The 21,459-nt window shown below is 52.8% G+C and overlaps 1 protein-coding gene across 1 annotated transcript; it reads right to left on the reverse strand.

Annotated features, from left to right (window-relative positions):
• Window positions 1-10,101: 10,101 nt before the first annotated feature.
• On the reverse strand, window positions 10,102-14,677 carry LOC129212791 (protocadherin-10-like). Its single transcript, XM_054841877.1, has 4 exons — window positions 12,176-14,677; window positions 10,947-11,005; window positions 10,778-10,866; window positions 10,102-10,524 (listed from the first exon to the last, which is right to left on the reverse strand). The coding sequence occupies exons 1-4, from the start codon at window positions 14,660-14,662 to the stop codon at window positions 10,265-10,267; spliced, it is 2,895 nt and encodes a 964-aa protein (XP_054697852.1). The 5' UTR covers window positions 14,663-14,677; the 3' UTR covers window positions 10,102-10,264.
• Between the last annotated feature and the right edge of the window lie 6,782 nt (window positions 14,678-21,459).

Genomic DNA, 21,459 nt, shown 5'->3' on the forward strand with positions numbered 1-21,459 from the left:
GCTGGGGATGTTGCATTAAGATGGACAGGGAGTATGATGTGAAGGAAAGTTGTGGGCTATCAGAGACTGAGCTCTTTGCAATTTCAGGTGGAAACTATGTCATACCTTACACCCTGCTTACACAGCAATTTTCTTTCCTATCCATAGGTTCCCCTAATACCACAGATTCCCTGAAATGTCCACCAGAAAGGGAATGGAGGGAAATGCCAATGCTGGTACAGGGTTCCTGGTCAGATAGCAGCTATTTTATCCGGTTTTCAATGATCCGCCCATCTTTCTTCTTTCTGTAACAACAACTACAAATATTATCCCATGGCAAAAACTCTCATAGGCTGTTAAATTAGACAAATCTCCCACTATAAAGTTTTTCTTTCTCTTTCCTTTGCTGCACGTCAGCTGTGCAGGTCCTGAATGCTATCTTTTTTTTATCTTTCACAAACCTCCTAAATCCATACATCTGCAATGAGTTTCCTAGGCCAGGTCACAGAATAAAGCAGAGAAGGAGCAAAACCAGCAGCAACAGCAACAAAAATATTTTCTGGGTTGATAAATGTTCTTCAATCACTCACCACTTTTTGCCTCTGACAAATTGTCACCACAATGAGTAAATCTTTTAAAATAACATACAAATTCTTATGGAATATATAATTATGTGATCTGTTGATGTTTTGCTAATTTGCAGTCCCAACCTCCTCATTCTGAACTCAAAAAAGGCGAAATATGAGGCCTATCCAAAATAACAAAAATTGCAAAGTAGAACTTTGTAACAAAACAACCAAACAAACAAAAGTCAGAAGGATTCACTTCCTGCATTTTTTTCTTTCCTTTTTTTTCCCCCATCACAATTGCCTTAAGAGTGAAAGGATCAGCCATACTCTTCATCACTTGGAGGACAGACATCCCAATAAAGACAAAATGAAAGTGTGCTCTGATGATCAGCCAGCATATACATGCAAAAGAGAACTCATTGGGGAACTTCAACTCTCCCCAGAGCAAGGGTATGTGGAAATATTTGGGGAAGAGAGAAAGAGATGGGGAACCAGGGCTCATGGGGCACCTACTTGAAGTAGGAAAAAGTACTTCATTACCTGCAGACTTTGCTTCTGCCTGTACAGATTTCTAAACAGGTACCAGTAGTGATGAGGGTGCAGGGTCAGGCCCTGGGAGTTGTCCTTGTACAGTTTGACAGGAAGGCACAATCCTCCCATCGCACAGGTTTTCTCTAAGGTACAAATCTGGTACAAACCTCTCCCCACATTGCAGACAGAAAGGGTTGAATTATCATCAATGATTCCAAGGGCCTGGGCAGTTTGGAAAACTGCTGGGATGAGCTGGTTTGCTTCCACCTCTCCTAGGTCACACCACCTAGTCTTAACTAAAACCTCTTCTCTTCTCAATGCCTCATATTCCTCAAACTTCCAATGTTTAAGCTTAGGTGAATGATCCTGGGCATTGTCATGGCAAGACACTTGCTTCTGCTCAAGCAGTACTAAAATTACGAGGTTGCCTGATGTTTGAGGTGGGAGACCAAAAGCCGGGGCAGCCAGCAAAGCCTGGCTGGTGTGCAGCCAGTAGCAAGGCATGGTTAGTAGAGGCTTTGCAAGGCTCAAAAAAGCTTGGCTCCAAATGAGAGAAACAGAAACTGGTTTGCTTGGTAGCTGTGCAGAATCTTGCATATGTTGTAAACAAATGTGATGCAAATATGGAAATGTCCAAATTGTCTGCTTTCTTGCTGTGGCCACAGCAACATGTCCATCTCTTCTGAGTTAAGGAAAAAGCTGTGATCACAGAATAGTTGTGTTTGGAAGAGATCTCTGGACAACCTCTAGTCCACTCCCCCCTGCTCAAAGCAGATCACCCAGGACTGAGTCAAATCAGTGATTTCACTCTGCATGTTTCTTTCCTTAGGATCAGCTTTCAGCATTTGGAAGCTGAAAAAGTGGATTTGTTTGAGGAGTTTTTTCTTGGTTTGTTTTGTTAGAGATATGTCTGCATCACTCTTGTTTTGGAGGCCTTTCTGTGTACATGAGCTTAAAAATGTTCTCTGTCTTTGTCAAGCCTGCTGTTCTCTATTCATCTTTAAGGCAACAACCAGCTGTATGTGTGCCAAAAGATTTTGCTGAAAAAAACCACATAAAGCAGCAAGCAATCCAGTTAAGCCAATGAATGATAGCCCCACAACCCCAACCTAGAAAACACTGAAAGCTGCATCTAGATTGATACTTAATTTGCCACCAAAATATATAAATAAATCAAGCCTTAAGCACCATGACGTTCATCAGGGAAACAAAAGCTAGTGCAGATTAGCAGCCTCCTCACTTGGAACTAGGGGGAAAAAAAAAAAAAGATAACTGAAGCCTGACTCAGCCCTTGTAGCAAATCCAGATAACAAGGTCCACTATATTTTGCAAACTGCAGAATACCAGGGACTGTAAGTTTCCATCAGCCACCTTGGTTAGACTTGCAGTATGGATACCTGTCCCCGGTGTCTAATTTTTTTTGCCTTTCTCAACCTTTTGGTCTCTTTTGGGCAGAGGCACACTTCGACCCGTCCCACATGCTTATGAGAAGATCTGATGTCTGTGATTCCTGCACAAGGTCTTACTTTGGCCAAAGGGCTTACTAGAAAGCTGTAGCTTGGAGGATTCTGCAGCTGCTTTATCTGTTCCCAAGGACATCGGGCAATGCTGTTCCCCGTTTCTCTGCTAGTACAAGCTCCTTGCCAGGCTCAGTCCACTGCCTTGTTTACCACTTCTTGGCTTTTCCACTGAATCCCAGAAAGAAACTGGGCACATGGTCCTAATGAAAAGCTCGGCATGTAAAGGGAGAATTTATATTTCACTTCTTGCCTTTGCTATTGGTTTTACATGTGATTGCTCATCAGAAACCAATTACCCCAGAAAGGCTTGGGTTTGGGTCCCTACTGATGTTAGCAGGATGAATAGCCTCATTTACAATCTCTCAACTGGAAAACAAAAAGTAATGATAATAATAAAAAAAAGTCTTTTCTAATTCTCTCTGCCCCTGTTGTAATTCACAAGAAAATTAAACTAATAACTCTCTCTGTGAGCGTGTTATGCAGATGCCAGGAGTCAGGGATAAATGGATGAAACTATCTTGGGCAAAGTCCCTGGGGAAGGAACCTCTGAGCAGGCAACTGTTATGCCTTGCAAGATTCAGAGCTTCTCCAGCAACGCAATCTATGCAGAGAGGAGGCTGTTTCATTTTTCTTTCTTCCTTTCCCCGCTTCTTTTTCACTTGAATTCCACCTGCAGGCAGCAAAAAAACTTCTGCGATTTTTTTGCTGGGCTCATTTCCCACTCCATCTCCCTTTCCCTTTTGCATATAGAGGTCTTTTGCGAGGAAAATTCTCCATGCCAACAGAATCAAGCTTTTCACAAGCGGCTCCCAGAGTGGTGTTCCCTTCAGCAGACAGACAGTGCTTTACTAGACAGAAAGCCTTGGGGAAAGACACAAGGGTCCCCACTGTGTTCCCAAGCTCTGTGCTGTGATTTGTCCCTACAGCTCAGATCCAAGTTTTTAATTTATTTTTCTCTTTTTGAAGAAGATATAACATTAAAACAAAGTCTGTAACTAGCCCCTGCTGGTCTCCAAGATAGGAGGAGCAGAAATGATCTTCTAACTCCTCCCTTGTAAGTTTGGAAGTGTTGTGCTGGTCAGCCGTGATACCCCGTGTAGATCCACCCTGGTTTTCAAACACCACAATGCTGCACACAAGACGGCTCAGTAGACTCATCAGATAGGATGGTTTTGTCCCAGCTGGGTGCTGGTGGTGGTGTGCATCATGTGGGTAACATGGAGGGGGCAGTATTTCACTAGGGATTTGGCAGTTTGCAGCATGGTGACTTCATGGATTCAGGTGATGACTGAGTCTGAAAGGGATGCCTGGAAGTGATTGGATCAAGCTTCTGCTCAAAGCAGGGTCAGATTTGATCCAACCTCACTAGGAAACTATAGCAGATATAAAACTCGAGCCAAAGGAGAGGCAGAAAAACGAGCATGATGGTGGAGCCCACAGCAACAGGAGGAGCATGCTGAAGTCTGTTCAAATATCAAAGGAACATGACCATCACGGTCATGGGGCATTGAGGAAGTCAAGTGGCTCATGTCATGTGGCACAGCCAGCCAAGAAGACTCTTGGGGAACATGGGAAAAGGACTCAACCCCAGTTGTAGATCTCCTTACATACTGGGGCAACTACCAGACTATTTTACCGGGGGAAACCAAGAGGAAGAAAAGATAGTTTAGGCAAACAAACTGAATGTAACATTCCATTTCCTGGCTACATAAAAATTAAACTTCAGTTTTAGGATCTGATTTCAGGACTACTTTCCTGAAGTTTGGTCTTCTAGGGAAGATGCAAAGTAAATAGCAAATCTGTTCCTCTGGTCTCTGATAAAATCTCACTGACCGTCAGGTGCTGGGCATATAGGGCTTTATGTCCACTTCTGGTAAACGATTTTTAAGGAAGATCAAGGAGGAGACTGGGGACAAGAGGGATCCTGGAGGTGGGATTCAGCCCCACGTCAAACTCCTTACATTTAGATACCTGGGTGGATATGTTCCATCTGTACTCGGGAGCTTTGGAGATTTAGTCAATATAGACTGAACAACTGTAGAGCAAGAGTTGTGATAAACTGGGTGCAAAAGAGCAGCAGCTCTTTGACAGAAAAATTAAGCCTAGAGCCCTTGGTCCTCACCCTTGGCAGTATGAAAAAACCTTTCTGTTAGTTAAAACACCAAGAAATGCGGACTTGGACTTGAGAGGAGACTCATCAAACCAGCCAGGCTTCCCTGTGATGCTAGAATCTAAAATAACCTCTGAATTTCAGATAGACTTCAGCTGAAAAAACCCCCTCTTTAGAGATCTGAGTTATTGTTTGCACCATGATGAACTCCAGTGCTTTTTAGGGGAAGATTTGGATACAGAAATTCAGTGACTCATTGCAACAGAACAGAACAAATTCAGACAGCTCATCTTTTCTCTGGGTTCACATAGCAATTTAATCCCAATTTTTCTATTTCTCGTGCATCTTGCTATCACAGAGTCTTTGAATCTTGGGCTATCAGAAATCCTACTAATGCTCATAATGATTTTCTTGATTGATGGTTGCTTTTCTTGCTTCTCTTTCCTTCATATAAGTATGATTTATCTTCTGTGCAGGCAAAATATATGATAAGACATTTCTGGAGCTATTTAATGATATTTTCTGTTGTAGACATTATTGCAATGAATGGATTTGATGTGAAGACCTTAGTGACCCTTCTGGGAATCTTCTCTCTCACTTCATTTTTTCTGATGTATTTTTTCACCTGTTGTTGCAGATATTCCTAGCAATGAATTAAAATAAATATCTCATCACAAATGCCTGCAGATCCTCTGGATGTATTTCTGATGGTTGACTGCACAAATGTTTTATTTTTCAATCCGTTTAACATGAACTTGTTTGCCCTGCTTCCTGGCATTGGAGAAACACTTTGAATTCCGACTGCTGAAATAAAAATCACTGCTATTGTTTAAAAAATGCAAAAATGTATCATTTATTCAAATGGAAGATTTGTAAATCATTGAATTTCATGGGAGACAAATCATTAGGCAAAGTGCAGACTGCACTAGAGGTCATATTTAATTTATTTTCAAAGCCTTCATTCATGCTTTTTGGTCCAGTATGTCATAAGTTATTCAATGCACAAAGGTGTCTACTTATGTCTCACAATAATTAAGCTGATTAAGTCATATTATCACTAACAAGAAGCATTAATTCCACTTGAGTGAATGCTGCAAACAGACTCAGTGACTTTTCCACCACTTAGTTTGAAAACACATTATAGGTAAACTGGGGAGGCAAAAGCCTTGCTTAGCCCAGGCCTGTTTCTTCATCTGATCTCTACGGAGGAGTTAGCAACTGATGTTTTCAGAGCAGTAAAAAAAAAAAAAAAAAAAGAGAGAAGGTGAAAAGGAGCAGAGAAAATCAGCACGTGACAATCATGCAGACCATTTTTCAGTGTGGTTGAGGCTAAATTATTATGGCAAAAGCTAAAGGATGTTTATTTCTACAAAACATCTACTGAGATCAAAAAGGAAGCAGGAGGAGGAGATCCAGCCAAGAACAGCGGTCTGTTCTGCAGGATGAGTCCAGGGAGATATTTAAGACACTGAGGCAATGTGAACAGGAATCAGGATGGACATTGACCCAGTCCTGGCTAAATTAAGGCGTGTTCATTCCCGCATCATCTTCAAGCGAGAAGAAAAGAAAACAAAGTCCTGGTATCTTTGGAGACTGTAATTAGCCACTAAGTGCCACAGACTTCAGTGTTAATTAACCACTGAGTGCCACAGACGTCAGGCTGGATCCAGAACCCTTCAAGGTCAATGTGCAGGCTCCCACTGGTCCCCGTGAATTTTAGCTCTGTCCTACCGATACCAGTCCCTTGGGGGAGCTGAGACTGTCTGTATTCATGGCTCTACCCAGCCTAACCTGACTGCATGCAGAGTGCTGTGTCCCTGCTAAGGTTTCCTGGGGGCTTCACTGGCTGCTGTTGGACTCCACATGTGGCAGATCAGAGTAGAGCTGAGTACCAGCCCCCTCTGGGTCCTTTCTCTCTGGCCTCTTTTCTCTCTACCTCTGGTTTCATTTTGTCTCTCTGATACACACTTTCAAGTCATTACAGAGATATAAATAATGTTTCCATCCAAAGAGTCTATTCAGCAACAGCAAGAGCATAAAAACCTTGCCTATTCGTGCTGGTGCCCAGAAGCACTATGTGCCTGCCTCGCATGGCCTGCAGCATTTTGCAGCCAACTGCACCACATGGCAGCTTTCCCGCTGTTGTAGAAGCAAATCTCAAGCTGGCTTGCAGGTCCCTGAAAGCCAGATTTGCCTCTGGATCTCTGAGAGCACTGGAATGTATGAGAGGGGTATATAGAGAGCGTGCCATTGAGTATGTCTCCAAAGTGGCTCTCATGCCCAGTGCATTACCAGAATACAGAAACCAGCTAATGCTCATGAACTGTGCAGGAGAGTAAGCACAGGAAGAGTTGTAAAAATAACTGGTTATAGGGCAAAGACCTTGCATTTTTAATGACACCCTGTCCCTGCGGGAAATCTTCAGAGGAGATCTCATCTATTAGATGGACGACTCTGACCAGGCAAGCCCTTTGAAGAAGGGATAGTAGTGTGGTTGAATTAGGTTTAAGCAAGTGTCCTCTCCCTTAAAGCAAGTCCCTTTTTATTGTCCTTCTTATTGACATGTTAATTGAGAAGAGAGATGGAAACTGAGCTCTTGTCAGTACAGGACTTCCTTCAACTAAGCAAAAAGAGATCCTCAGGGAATGTGAGAGGGGGTGTTGGGGCCTGGGCTGGGTGCTGTGTTGACCCTCAAATCCCTTTTGGAAGAGCTCTGACCTGAGCATGCAAACCTGGGGATCAGCAAGGGGTGCAGGGGTGTATGTGTGTGTGTATATCTATCTCATCTCCTGGGCTGAGGATGTCCAGGAGTAATGGAGACGAGAGGGAGGTAATTTACTGTAGGTTGGCTGAGCCTTAGTTGTAGGGGTTAAAAAATGCCAACAGAATACACTGGAGAGTGACACACGCAGTAAGGTGGCAAAAGCTGTCCTCTTGGTTGCTCGTCTCCATGAATTTCCAAAGACAGGGATGCAAATATGGTTTTGGGGATCAATTTTGAGACCTCCCTTTGGGAAGAAACACCTTGGAATCTGAAACAAAACGCCAACTCCACACACTCATTTAGATCCTGGATACCATGAAGCACGTGTACAGGGCACTTTTGCTGCGTGAGCTAAAACACAGCTAATGGCTTGGCCCTGCTGCAGAGGGGCTACAGTCCTCTCCTGATGCCTGACCAGCACCGCCTGAAGATGGCAGGGAAGATATTGCCAGAGCTAATCTGGGAGAGGGAGATGCTCACTGCCCCCGTGGGGAGTCAAGTCCATTTGATGCTTTTATTACTTCTTGAGATGTTATTAATTTTATTGTATCACTCTACATAATTCACTTGCTCTTTTGAAGCAGTGAAACAGGCGAATGCTGTACAGGGGTCTCAGGCAGTGGTGGTTTGGAGTTCTTTTTTTACCCTTAACACTCTGCAGAGACCACTGAAGAATGCACTCAGCAGCATAAAATCCTTTGTCCTACCGTCTAATTGGGACAGGGAGTATTTCATCTACTGACAGGCAGATGTGAGCTGGGACTGAAGTCACCAGAAGCAGCCAGGTCCCTTTCATGTCCAAAGCGCAGTCCTCCTGGGTCCCTGACTCCCATGGGGCTCTTTTGAGTGTTCCCTGCCCCTTGCTTCCACCAAAGAGCATGTTACCCACTTGTAGACAAGGACTTTTCTGGGTTAATCCCAAAAGCCGCATTGCAGCCTCCCCAAGCCAGTCACTGAGCAAGCAGGGGCTAAGAGAAAGACAGTCACGGCGTGGCCATCTCAGGACGTCATCCAAAGGTGATCTGCTTCCCACATCAAGAGGCACCCCACCAGCAGATATAGGCTTGCCTATTCCCAGGCAGTTGGTCCCTACACCTGGCACACACCCAAGTTATCTCTGCAACTCCTGAGGCAAGCTGGTGGGTGGCTGAGCATCTAGGGGAAAGCTTAAATGAACTGTAGAAAACAATGCTCAATAACCACAATAAGTCACTGCTACCAGATCCAGCCCCTCTCCCCAGTGGTTCAAAGACCTTTACGCCCACCCCTTGGTGCAAAGCCCTGCAGAGTCTCTGCCCAAGCTGGAGCATGGAGCAGGGAGCTGTGTGGCATCTCCAGCACACAGCTCCTCCTGGCCATGACCCCAAAGTGCTCCTGAGTCCAGGGAGGGAGAGAAGGGAACTTTGATCCCCCAGCATCCAGGTGAAATGAATAAAATGAGCTCTCCTGAGCTCCTCCAGCAGCTAAGGAGGCCAGAGGAACATGTATGTCTGCTGGAGCTGAGAGCCCTCCTCCAAGAGTTGAGCAGTGATTCCTGCTGTCATGTGCAGCTCAGGGACAGCCAGGAGCCAGGGTGAGCTATTAAAATACAATTTATTGGTACAAATCAGACATCATGAAACAAACTTGGTTTAGAAAGAGCTGTCATGTTCTGCACAGATGGATTGGAAATGAACTGTCCTGTGACAGGAGCAATTGGCAATGCTGGCAGACAGACTGGGTGGACAGGTGTAGGGTGAGCAGGACAGAGGAGAGAGTGTTCTGGAGCTGGAGTCCTGCCCTTGAGAGCTCCTGACAGCCAGCTAAAAGTCCTCAAAGAGAAGCAGGGTGCAGTGGGAGATGCCTGTCCTATGCAGGTGCGACCCTCAGTGCAGGGGTTCCCCCAGGCATTCAGGACTTGGGGAAAACAGAGATCCAGGTGAGGGAAGGGGGAAGAGGGAAGAGGACCGTCACCTGTGCTGTGGCCCCTCCAATGGCTGGAAACTCTTTGAGATGATGTTGCCTTGGGCTAGAGAGTTACCCAGCATGGTGTCCCCTTGTGCATCTCTCAGCTGCTTAAGCTAACAGATCTGCTGGCTATCCAATCTGTGTGTGCTCCAGCCCATGCTGCTCCGGGAACAAAGACTGGCTGTGTCCTAGACCCTGGCCATGTCCTGGACTTTGGGTCGAAAGCCCTGCAAGCGTTGGGTCAGGGTTTGAAGGAAAGCACCCATAATGGCTGGGCTCTGCACTCAATTCCCAGAGAAGCCGGACACCATTGGCTGCTCTGGACGTGCAACACTTCCCACTGGATCTCAGGGACAGAGCAATGGTCACTGCCCCAGCATGTAGGGTCAGGCTTGACTAAACCAGGCTTGGTCTGCGTATGTTTTCCATGCCTACTGGGACAGAAATACAGGCATGCAGCTCAGTACATTCACACAGCCAGACAAGACAAAGTGACAACGTTTACAGAGATGGACGGTCCCTAAGGGGACATGGGAATGGGTAAACTCAAGGCAGATTTGCTTAAATCTGGTCATATGGACCCCAAACAGCACCTGCTGCCAATACAGCTCTGCAGGATGACGTGGGAGAAATGCCTCCCCCACCCTGCCTATCTTTATCACTTCTCAGTCTCTTGTTCCTTAAATCCTTTCCCCACATCCTGGTGGGCCGCTATCTCAGCAGCCCCAGAAAGTCCTGAGTGGTCCATACATGGAACTGTGTGCTGTGGGTGGACCTAGCAGCTGAAATAATGCGAGTGATTCCCAAGGCCTTGGGTAGAACCATCCAGGCCCAGCACTGGTCACTATTTCAGGTCATTGTTGATGACCACACTATCATGCATGTCATAGTAAGTTGTCATCCTCTTCCTCTTGCCAAAGGTGGAGAAGCTGTTCTTGTTCTCCCGGCCCAGGAAGAGGGGCCCATCTTTGCTGGAAAGCAGAGTGGGGGTGCCGGGAATGTAGACATTGTGCTGATAATCCAGAGCTGGGATGCGCCCCGGGTACAAGGGGCTGTACTGGGGTGTCCAGATGCTGTCGGTGCCTGCCGAAGCCTTCTGAAACTCTGGAGGAAAGATGAGTGTGAGACTGGCTCGGGGTGGGGGTGTCACGTCCATAGCTCAGTGAGACAGTCACATCCATGTCCCAGGGTGCAAGCCCATGGACATGTGTCACCAACTTCCCTTCTGGAGCCTGGACAACCATTCCACCCCACGAAACTCTACCACTGCTAGAAACAGGGAAGTGTCCCCCCCACTGCATCTCCACCAAGTAACAAGAGGGTCTGGTCTTCCCAGACTCAGTGCCGCAATACTAACCAGAGACAGGTGTCACCAGGGTGCACAGCCTCTCGTGATCCTTCTGGAGGGCTCTGCGGATTTCCCCCACATCCTCCAGGCTCTGAGAACTAAAGAGAAGAGACCAATTCAATGCTATGTTGGAGATAACCACTCCATCCCCACGTTCCCCTTCCACTGGATTTGGTACCTCTTCAGCGCAGGTCGCTGCATGCTTGGAGGCAGACAGTCCGTGTTGGGCTGCTTGATCTGGAAAACACAGGGAAGGGTAAAGCTGGTTATCGGGACCCTCTGTACATCAGCCCAGCCCTGCCAGCACCGTGCTTCAGTAGCTGGGGATACAGGACTCCATATCCTCTTTCCCCATGCCCTTTGTGGAGAAGCAAGCACCACATTCCCATCTTAGGGAAACTGAGGCAACGCTGAACAAGCCTATTCCCTTCCGGACTGTCCCCACTTTCCTGCGACACTGGAGTTGTCTGGGGCTTGCTCTCCGTCTCTGGGAGTTTAATTGCCAAGGTCTGTCCTTCTGGGGAGAGAATGGGGCTTTTCCTATTTCTGTTAATTTTAAAAAAACCTTTTTTTGCAGATGGGATGTTAACTTAGCCCAGGTCTCAGGCACCAAAGGGTGAGAGGTGCACCCAATGTCCCAGGGGGGTTGCAAACAACTAGGGCAAAATCCCATTAATATATTAAACAGTGAGTCCAGCGGTGCTGGAGACGTGCAGTGAGAGCCGGTTGGCAGCGAGTCTTGGGCTCTCCTTGGAAGGGCTGTTTTATTAAAAGTCAAATGTAAGTGGATTAGACGCCTCATCACTCTCCATCCTTGTAATCGTGTTTTGGAAAGAGTCTTTTATTGGGAAAATTAAATGTTCTTCATTTCAATACCTAACAAACATTGACATCAAAATCCCACCCTGAACACCCCATTCCCTCCCCAGTGGCGCAGCGGCCAGCCCTGAGTGCCAGAACTGGGGACACAAGCAGTGCTGGCAGGGCTAGGGCCAGCCCCGGGGTGCAGCAGCGGGACACTGCAGACCCAGCCGGCATGAGGGAAGCAGAACAGCAGTGATGCTCAGGCTGTCCCAGCGTGAATTGCTCACCCACACAAAGGAGATGCCACCCCCACCAATCCTACCTCCCCTGGGGCATCTCTGTTGCCTCTAATGGGTGCAAAAGGCAGTGGGAAGGGATTTCCTCTTGCCTCAGCCCAGCCAGCAGTCCCCCAGTAATTAGACCCGTTGGGAAGCTCGATGGAGAGTTTCCCGCTGCCTGACGGCTCCTAGTTCCCGCACTGATCAAAGGCGCCGTTTTTTTCTCCGGGAAAAGCCGTGCCTGGTTTCTCTCATGGCAGAGGTTGAGGGAGGGGGCTGGGGGGACCTGTGGAGCACCAGTAAGCACCACCAGGCATGTCATTACCTGCTTGGAGACCTGGAGATGCTGGCCTGGCCGAGACTGCTTCCCAGGGTCCTTCTCGTTGTTCCGGGGTGGGCTGCAGGGTTTGAGGAACATGAAGTCACTCTGGGCAGACTCAGGACCGAGACAGACCTTGTAGCAGTAGCCCGGGGGGCCACCCCCAGGCACGTCGAGGCAAGTGGCAGCCGTGGTCCCGGCAGGGGGCTGCGCCATCAGGTTGGATGTCTTCAGGCTGTCAGGGGAGGGCCTAGACCCAGGACAGCAGTGGCAGCGGGGCGGTGAGCAGCCATTACCTTGGCGGGAGTGCCGCTCTCCGCGGCACCGAATGGCTGTGAGGATGAGGATGGCAAGGAGGAAGGTGAAGGAGATGGAGCCCAGGGAGACAAGGAGGTAGAGGGTGAGTGGAGAAGATGAGGAGGCCTCTGGAGGGAGGCTGAACTCGCTGAAGTCGGAGAGAGTCTGAGGCATCGTCTCCACTACCGATAGAAGGAGGGACACAGTGGCAGAGAGGGCTGGCTGCCCACCGTCACGCACCTGCACCACCAGCCTCTGCCGGGTTGCATCCTGCTCCAGAAAGGAGCGGAGGGTGCGCAGCTCACCCGTGTCTGGTGCCACGCTGAAGAGGGTGAAGTCAGTGGCCTGGAGGAGCTGGTAGGAAAGGCGAGAGTTCAGCCCTGCGTCTGCATCCACAGCTGACACTGTGCCCACGAGGTAGCCAGGCCCAGCTGATCGCGGCACCAGCTCAGTGGCCACGGAGCCATTACGCGGCATGGGGGAAACAATGACCGGAGCATTGTCGTTCTGGTCCAGCACAAAGATGTGGACAGTGACGTTGGCGCTGAGTGGGGGAAAACCCGCGTCCTGTGCTTGCACCTGGATCTGGAAGCTGCGGATCTGCTCATAATCGAGGGAGCGCAGGGCATACATGTGCCCACTGTCTGAGTTGATAGACACGTAGGTGCCCACAGGCATGCCATGGATGTGCCCATCAGCAATGGAGTAGGACAGGTAGGCGTTTTGTTGGCAGTCAGGGTCCAATGCGCTGACAGAGCAGATGGAGGCACCTGGCGCGTTGTTCTCCATCACGTAGACGCTGTAGGAGGGCTGGAGGAAGCGTGGGGCATTGTCATTCACATCAGACACTGGGATGGTAAGGGTGCTGCGGGTCAGCAGGGCGGGTGAGCCCATGTCCCGTGCTGTGATGCTTACGTTGTACTCGGGCACAACCTCCCGGTCCAGTGCCTGTGTGGTGACCAGTGTGTAGTAGTTGCGGAAGGAGGAGCGGAGCTCAAAGGGCACATCAGGACCAACCTCACAGCTCACACGCCCGTTGTCCCCAGAGTCCCGGTCCAGAACACTGATGACAGCGATGACGGTGCCTGGTGGGGCATCCTCCAGCACAGGCGTGGACACAGAGGTGAGGGTCACCTCTGGCGCATTGTCATTCACATCAAGAAGGTGCACAAGCACCCGGCAGTGCACGGCCACGGCCGAGGGTCCACGGTCCTTGGCTTGCACGTAGAGCTCATGGAGGCTTGCGCGCTCATAGTCCAGGGGGCCCTTCAGCAGCACCTGCCCACTGCGGGGCTCCACGTGGAAGAGCTCCCGGACACGCGGTGGTGCGTGCCCACTGAAGGAGTACTCGATCTCCCCATTGGGGCCCTCATCCAGGTCAGTGGCATTGAGCTGGATGACCAGGGTGCCGGCAGGGGCATCCTCAGGAAGGCTCACGCTGTATGAGGGCTGGTCGAAGGCAGGCACGTTGTCGTTCGCGTCCAGCACTGTGACAAGGATGCGAGCTGTGCCTGAGCGCTCGGGGACACCGCCGTCGAGAGCGGTGAGCAGCACTTGGTGCGCGCTTTGCTGCTCGCGGTCGAGGGCACGCTCCAGCACCAGCTCTGCAAACTTGCTGGTGTCACTGCGTGTCTGCACCTCGAGTGAAAAAAACCCATTGGGGCTGAGCCGGTACGTGTGCACCGAGTTGGTACCCACATCAGGATCCTGGGCACTCTCAAGAGGGAAGCGGGCACCGAGCACAGCGGATTCAGCCACCTCCAGCACATACTCTTGCCAGGGGAAGGTGGGCGCATGGTCATTGATGTCCAGTACCTCCACCTCGACGCGGTAGAGCTCCAGCGGGCTCTCGACGAGGAGTTGCAGGTGGAGCAGGCAGGTGCCCCCGGCTTCGCACACCTCCTCCCGGTCAATCCGCTCGTTCACAAAGAGGATCCCATTCTCCAGGTTCACCTCCAGGTACTGCCTGACCCCAGCCCGTGACACGATGCGGAACCGCCGCGCCGACAGGGTGGACACATCCAGTCCCAGGTCCTCACCCAGGTTGGCCACAAAGGCTCCATGCTCCAGCTCCTCCGGCATGGCGTAACGCAGCTGCCCACCCGCCGGGCGCGGTGCTGGGGACCCGGCCAGCAGGAGGAAGAGGAGGGAGCGGAGGAAGAGCTGCCCCTGCCCGGAGCCTGCCCCGGCCCCCATGGTCCCACAACCCTCCCAGGGACGCGGGGTCTCACCCGCGCCGCCGCGTCTCCCCTGGCCTTTGCTCACCCCCTGCACTTCCAAAGAGTTTCGGGCTCCCGGGGGCGGCGGGGGAGGGCCCTGCCCGGAGCTGGGGGGGGGCGATCTGCGGCCACCGGCGGCCACTTAACCCTTTCCCTGCCGGCTCCGGGGAGGGGATGCAATCCGGGCCCCGGTGCCACACCAGAATCGGTCTACCGGCGCCCGACGCACCTGGGGAGGGGGCTAGCCCCGGGGACGTCCCGTTAACGGCGGTGGGAGCTCCAGCGAGACCGATCGCTGCCCGGGGTACCGGTATTACCCCGCAGATGCCGCGCTCGTCCCCGCGGTAGATTAAGAGGAGCCCGGATCGCGGCGGCTGCCAAATCCCCCGGCCGCGTCCCCCGCCGTGCTGGTCCTAACCTTTACCAGATGGTTAAGCCCCTCCAGACTTGATTACATTTCCCTGCACACCGTTTTCCTTGTAATGCGGAGTTTTTAATTACCGGAGCAGGGAGGATTACAGCCCTGGATAAAGCTGAGCCCATCCGCGCGGAGGCAGAGACCCCCCTCCCACCCCCCCCCCGCTCCTTCCCTGCCTGCTCCCACCTCCGGCACCCCGCCTGCCCACAGCCCCGCGCCCCTAATCCCCGTCCCCCACCGGGCACCCCAGTGCCAACCCCCTCGGGCTCTCGGGGCACGACCCCACCGGACACCCGAGGACCTGCCCCTCCTGTCCCCCTCCCCTCCACCGGCAGCTCCCCCCGCGGGCACAAACTTTCCGCTGGGGAGGCGGGCGCGGATAAGAGCCTCGGGTCCGCTCCGGCCCCCGGAGGGCGACAGACGGAGCCCCCTGCGACCCTCCCCACCCCGGTACCGATCACGGTCCCTCCGCCGGCCGATCCGTTCTCCCCGCAGACCGGTCTCCAACCGCCGCCGCGCCCGGGCAGCTCCGCGCGTCGCCTCCCACCGGCGCCGTCCCCGGGGGCGCTCGGTAACGGGACGGGGTGGCCGCCCCCCCCCGCCCCGCGGCTGCTTAGGGCGCGGATAATCCCCTAACGATCTAGTTAAGGGCTCGGCGGGGCTCGGAGCGGCTTTAGCCGTGCAGTGATATTTCACCGCCTTTGTCTCTGCCTCCCGGTCGCCGGTGGGAAGGGAACCGCCGGCCCCAAACGCCCCCCCCCACCTCCGCTCCCCAGCGGGGACCCGCGTGGGAGGCAGGATCCAGGGGCGACTGGGAGACCGGAGGAGGAAGGAGGCGGCGGGGCTGGAGGGGTTTGTCGGGATGGGGAAAGGGGATTTGGTCCCTGGCAGCGCGGCGCGACCCACGCGGGACGTGCCGCGCTCGTGGGGCCGCCGGTTAGAGAGAGGCGCGGGTAAGGGCGGGGTGGCGCCGCGGGGCGAGCAGGTGGAAGAAGCGGCGCGGCTGGGTCACGCGTGGGCTCGGGCCGCTCACGGGTGGAATCGGGACGGCTCCCGGTAAGTGAAGCCCAGGCTTCATCGGAAGCGTCGATCACGGCCGGCCCGTCCCCCGCACCATCTCCCACGCCAGGGACACCCCTGGAGTCGTCGTTGTCCCCCCCACCCCGCGATCTCTTTCTTTCTCATCCCACAATCCTCCCGCCCCCGGCCCCCCCGGTCCCCCTCCCCGCCCCGCGTCACCGCCCAGCCCTGCCCGGGGCTGGGACCCCGTCGGTGGGATGGCTGGGGTAGGGCTGCTCCGGGAGCCCCCCGAGGGCTGCTCAGACCAGAGGGGGATTTGGGGGGGGACGGACACTGGACACAGAGGTTTTCGGGGGTCTCGTTTCCTCACCCCCCCCGCCCCCGTCCTTCCCCGTCTCCGACTAAGTGCGTTCCGGGAAGATCCTCGGAGCGGTTCTCGCCCTTTTGTTGGATTCAGATTAAAATATTCATTCTCCCTCTTCCCGGGTGCAACCTGCTCCTGGCAGAATCCGTGCACCCCCCCGCCCCCCCTACCCGGTCCTGCGTGTCCTTTTCCGGCTCTGCTCGGCGATGCCCGCTCCCCCCCCCCCCCCCCGCCCCGCAGCTCTCCATCGCTGCTTCCTTGGGGGGGATCCGTCCGTCCCCCCCCCGCATTGCTCCCCTCCCCTAAGGGAGGTCACGGGATAGTCCCATTCTGTTCCTTTTCCCCACTTCCCCAAACCTTGAGGTCCTCCCTCCCCCCCCCAGCTCCCATGATTCCAGGGAACCATGGTCAAAAGTGGGGGGCTTGAGGGGGGGCACAGGCTTGTTCCGAGGATCCCTTTTACTGAAGGGACCTGGCACAGGCTGAGGGTTCTGCAGAGGGATGAGGGATCCAAAAAAGAGCCTTGTTTGGAGGGGCATAGGAGAAGAGGGTGGACAGCAGGATGGGGGACCTAGCAGTCCAGAACCCCTGCTAACACCCCACTTCATGTCCTGTAGATTTTAAGTCCCCTCTTGTGACCCAGGGGATGGTTTGGCTGCCAGTCCTGTTCCCTCTGGGTAAGGAATCAGGACACAGCTAGAAGCTTGTTTTTTGAAGATGCTGGAAGCTAGAAGAAGCGGGGGGGGGGTGGTGTATCTCTCTGAGATGTCTTGGCACGGGCGGGCAGGTGGCCAGTTGCCGCAGGTCAGCACTGATGTGCCTTGGCAAGGCCAATCAGAGAGATCAGGGTGGGAAGTAGCAGGAGATGCCTCAGGTTGAGCCGCCTTGGAAAAGCAAAGCAGAGAGCAAAGGGCTGGGGGACTGTCATCCAGCTCCCCGCAGGCACCAAACCTTGCCCAGCCACCGCCGTCACTCTGTTTTCCTGCCCGCTGTGTTCTGGGGCAGCAGAAGGGTCTGCAAGAAAAGCTGTCCCTGCCAGACCGCACATCCCTTCCCCCAGCTCCCCAAGGCACCCGTCTGCCCAGCCGTGCATGTGGGTTCGCTGCTCCCTTCTTGCTCAAAGCAAGAACAGTTATAGTTTGCAGTGCCCAAGAGGGGAACCGCGGTGGGAGGAGGGTTCTCCTGACTGAAGATGGGAGCAGCCCTGGCCCCGCAGCTGGTAAGTCACTCCCGGGTTGTTTGTGCAGGGTCAGGCGCTGGGGGCTTGGTCTTTGAAGCCACAAAGCTCTGTGCCCTGATCCATGTTCCTTCCCCTCTGAAGCTTCAGCTCCCTGCCTTCCCTCTGGAGGAAAAACCAGTGCCCTGAAGGGGATGGTGGCCATCTCAGTGTGTTTATCAGGGCTGGTGGGGGCACTCTGCCTGCCCTTGGGTGCTGCAAAATATGAAACGTGCCCTGTCTCCTTTCAAAGACACACAGGGAAGGGATGAGAAGCTACAGGCACGAGCTGGAGAAGGGAAATTCATGTTAGGTATTAGGGAAAAAAATCTTCACTGTGAGGATGGTAAAACACTGGCACAGTGTTTATTCCAACCCCTCCTGCTGGGATAGCTGGAGGCTGAGACGCAGACCCAGCTCTGCATGGACACTCCATAGCCAGTATTGACTTTTGAGCATTTTCAGGATATGGGGTCCAGTCCCATTCAGTTTCTGGGTGAGCCCGTTCTGACACCCTGTAGGACACAGACTTCACTGACAGCTCAGGAAGCCAACATCTCTGCTTTTGCTTCAGAAGTGGGGATTTTCTTGCAAGCTCCTGCAAAGGGAGCTGCTTTCACGGCTGGTGTCTTGTTCCCCTTGAAGTAAGAGACCTCGGACCCAAATCAGAAGAAGGGCTGTGTCCCCATTATCCTGAGAGCTGGGACTCACCGCTCTGGGCACCTTCTTAAAGCCCACCTCAAAATGTCCTGTGGGAATGTCTCCTCTCCCCTGGGAAGGACTGAGAAAGAAAAGGGGTCAGTAGCAGGAAAGTAAGGTTGGGCAATGGTGGGATGCTTGCATGGGGGAAGAGCAGAGGATTTGGGAGAGAGGAGGTAGCAGCTCTCCTCCGTCAGGCACCGGTGTGACTGATCTTGTAATACTGTGCACAGCACCTGCGTCTGAAGTTTTCAAAGAAGATTAAAAACTGATTTAAGGCTTGGGAAAATATCTTACAGGGAAAGGAATAAGTGAAACTGCCTGATCTCTGTGCAAAAGAAGCTGGAGGAGGTTTGATGGCAGGGTCAGGGAGGTGGCACAGAGAGGAAAAGCTGGGGACAACTTGACAGTTAAAGGCATGCAGACCCCTGGCTTGAGCCAGGCAGCTTCATGCACTGGAGAGTGAGAGGGGATTGAGCTGATGGTGTCTATGTCTCCTGGTGTCTGCAAATCCATGCGGAACAGAAGATGTGGGTTCATCAAACCCAATTTCCCCAGTGTATCTTGATGAAATGGGAAGACTGGCCCTGGGGAGAGGGGTTCCGATTGACCTCACCTCCTCCAGCAGAAAAACCACTGCAGCTCTCCCTCCATGTGGGTGATCCTACAAGGAATTTGACCTGCTCTTTCCTATGAGAAGAGGGTCCTGTAGCTCCCAAAGGGCTCCAGGGAAGGGACCATAACCCTAATATAGCCCAAACATAACCCTAACAGCTTCCCTTGGCAGGACGCCATGATCCTGTGCTTAGATCCTGAAATCTTTCTCATCTCCTCTCCTCTCCTCTGGCAATGTGCTAAATAGCACCTGCAAATGTTGGAGTTGCGACCCCAACAAGGAGGCCAAGGGGCAGGAGTTGGGGTGGAAGTTTCCTTGTCCTCTCCCCACACACATCTCCTTGCCCAAACAACAAATGGGTGTCTGCATTTCACTTTGAAGTCCCACATCCCTGGACTGGGTTGGTGGTTTCAGGAGGGAAAGGTAGAAAAAGGCACATTCTCTTTTGTCCCCGTATCTGGTTTTTAGCCATCTGCTGCTATGGAGCCATCCTGGATCTCTGGGGATGCATCTCTGGAGAAGAAATTCCATTTCTTCCAGTCCTGGAGAGACATGAGGATGTTTCCTGCTTCCCTGTCCCCCGTTTCACTTACTTTGATTTCTCTAACCCCATTGCCAGGATAGGGACCACCTCTACCATCCCACCCTCCCTTAGCTCCTGCCAGGGGCTATGCGACCCCCTGAGACACCCCCCCCACCCCCCCAATATCCCCATCTGCTCCTGGGTATTTTGCAGATCCTCCAGGTCTCCCTTTTCTCCCCCACCAGCCCTACTTCTTTCCTCTCTGTCTGGGAGATCAGTCATTGAGGGTGTCGACACACATGCACCCGACTCCCCCGGGGAGGATGGGGAGCGTGAAGCTGGGGGTGGTGTTCTGCTGCAAGAAGGCAAAGCTGCCATCAGCAGGCGCTTTGATCTACAGACAATTACAGACGAGTGTAGGACCTCGCTCCGCTCAGCCAATAAATAATGGAATTTGTGCGTTGACACAGACAGATTTCCCCCAAACTGTCAGAGAAAGGGAGACAGAGAGTGAGCGAACAGGAGCCTGAGCGGCTGGAGGGAAGGGGAGAGAAGGGGAATGGATGAGGAGGGCCTGTGGGAAACAGGGAGAAGGGGCAAGGGAGCGGAAAAAAAAAGAATGTTTGGGAAGGCAATGCTGATGGGGAAAGCTGGGCAGGGAGGAGAAGGAGCCTAAGGAACACGTATTTGTAGAGGGGAAGGAAGGAACTGTGGGTGGAAAGGAGGGGGAGTGCTGCATACACAGCAGGCTGGAAGCAGAGGGAAAAAAATATCTGAAGGTGGAAAAGAAAGAGAAGGAGGAACAAAGGCATGGCAGCGCCCCTGGGGCTCCCTGGCTGCCTGGCAGATCACACACTCTCCGAGCAGGGACCATATTCCTGCAGCCCTCCACAGAGCGGCCCTGACCCCGCCGGGCGCTCAGCACCAAGAAGCTGGCAACAGGGAGGCACGCGTGAGTTGGTGAAATGGTGCCACTGGTGTGCAGCCAACAGCAGAAATTCGCTCTGAGATCACAAGTCCCCAGAAAACCTCCTGTCCCCACACTCCCCCTGCTCCTCCCCATCTCCCTCTCTCACTGATCCTTCTCCAGCCCAGAGCTGTTTGTTCTCTGGCTGATGATGTTTTTTTTTACTTTGCTTGTGACAAAGAAATACCTCCCCTTGGCTCAGGAGTTCCACCGCCGAGCCCAGCAGAAACCATCCATCCTTCCAGCAACCCTTCAGCCCAACCTGGCTGCGGCAGGAGATCCGACAGGGATGGGGGCAGCCACTGGGGCTGTCTCCTTCCTCCCAGTTTGTTCCCTCTCGGCCCCATCTGTGGCCTGACCTGGCTCAGCCCCAAGTATTGAGCGTGCAGAGGGTGGCCCAACTTGCCAAGGTCTCCAGGCCAAGCATCGCTTCGCTGTAGGTGCCCCCTGCTCAGCCCTTTTTGGAAAAAACGGGTGTCCAAGTTTCCCATCCAAGCTCCAGATGGGAAGCAAACAGCCCAGGGACCCCCCCCTACAAGTCTCTACCTCAGCCTCCCATCCCTTCCTACTCCTTTCTGCAGAAACACCAGCTCCAACTGGGAGCTGGACCTTTGCCCTGGCACGGATCGGGCTCTCCCCTGGGGACACCTTGTCCCCCTCACATGAGGAAAGCAGGACAGGATACAGATTGGGCCAAGGGTTGACTGCTCGGGGTGGCACTTAGCAAACGAGTGTCTATAGAGCTGGGGGGGAGGGGCAGCAATACTGGCTCCAGGGTTGTGTGGGATGTAGCAGAAGGTCACCCGACAGGCCATGGGACACCTGAGAGCCTGGCAGCCCATCCCCAGCAGAGCAGCAGTTTGGTGGTAGATCCTCCCGGCACCGCCGTAGTGGGTCAAAGTGAAGCAGGAGGAGCAATTTCTGGGGATATCGCCTATGGATGTTGTGTAG

The sequence above is a fragment of the Grus americana genome, chromosome 14 (genome assembly GCF_028858705.1).
Source record: "Grus americana isolate bGruAme1 chromosome 14, bGruAme1.mat, whole genome shotgun sequence".
Lineage (NCBI taxonomy): Eukaryota > Metazoa > Chordata > Aves > Gruiformes > Gruidae > Grus > Grus americana.

Coding starts and splice junctions, on each gene's coding strand:
- LOC129212791 (XM_054841877.1), bottom strand. CDS start 14,662: ATGGGGGCCGGGGCAGGCTCCGGGCAGGGGCAGCTCTTCCTCCGCTCC. Junction 11,006..12,175: donor ATCTCCAGGTCTCCAAGCAG/GTAATGACATGC, acceptor TGTGTTTTCCAG/ATCAAGCAGCCCAACACGGA. Junction 10,867..10,946: donor CAGCGACCTGCGCTGAAGAG/GTACCAAATCCA, acceptor TCTTCTCTTTAG/TTCTCAGAGCCTGGAGGATG.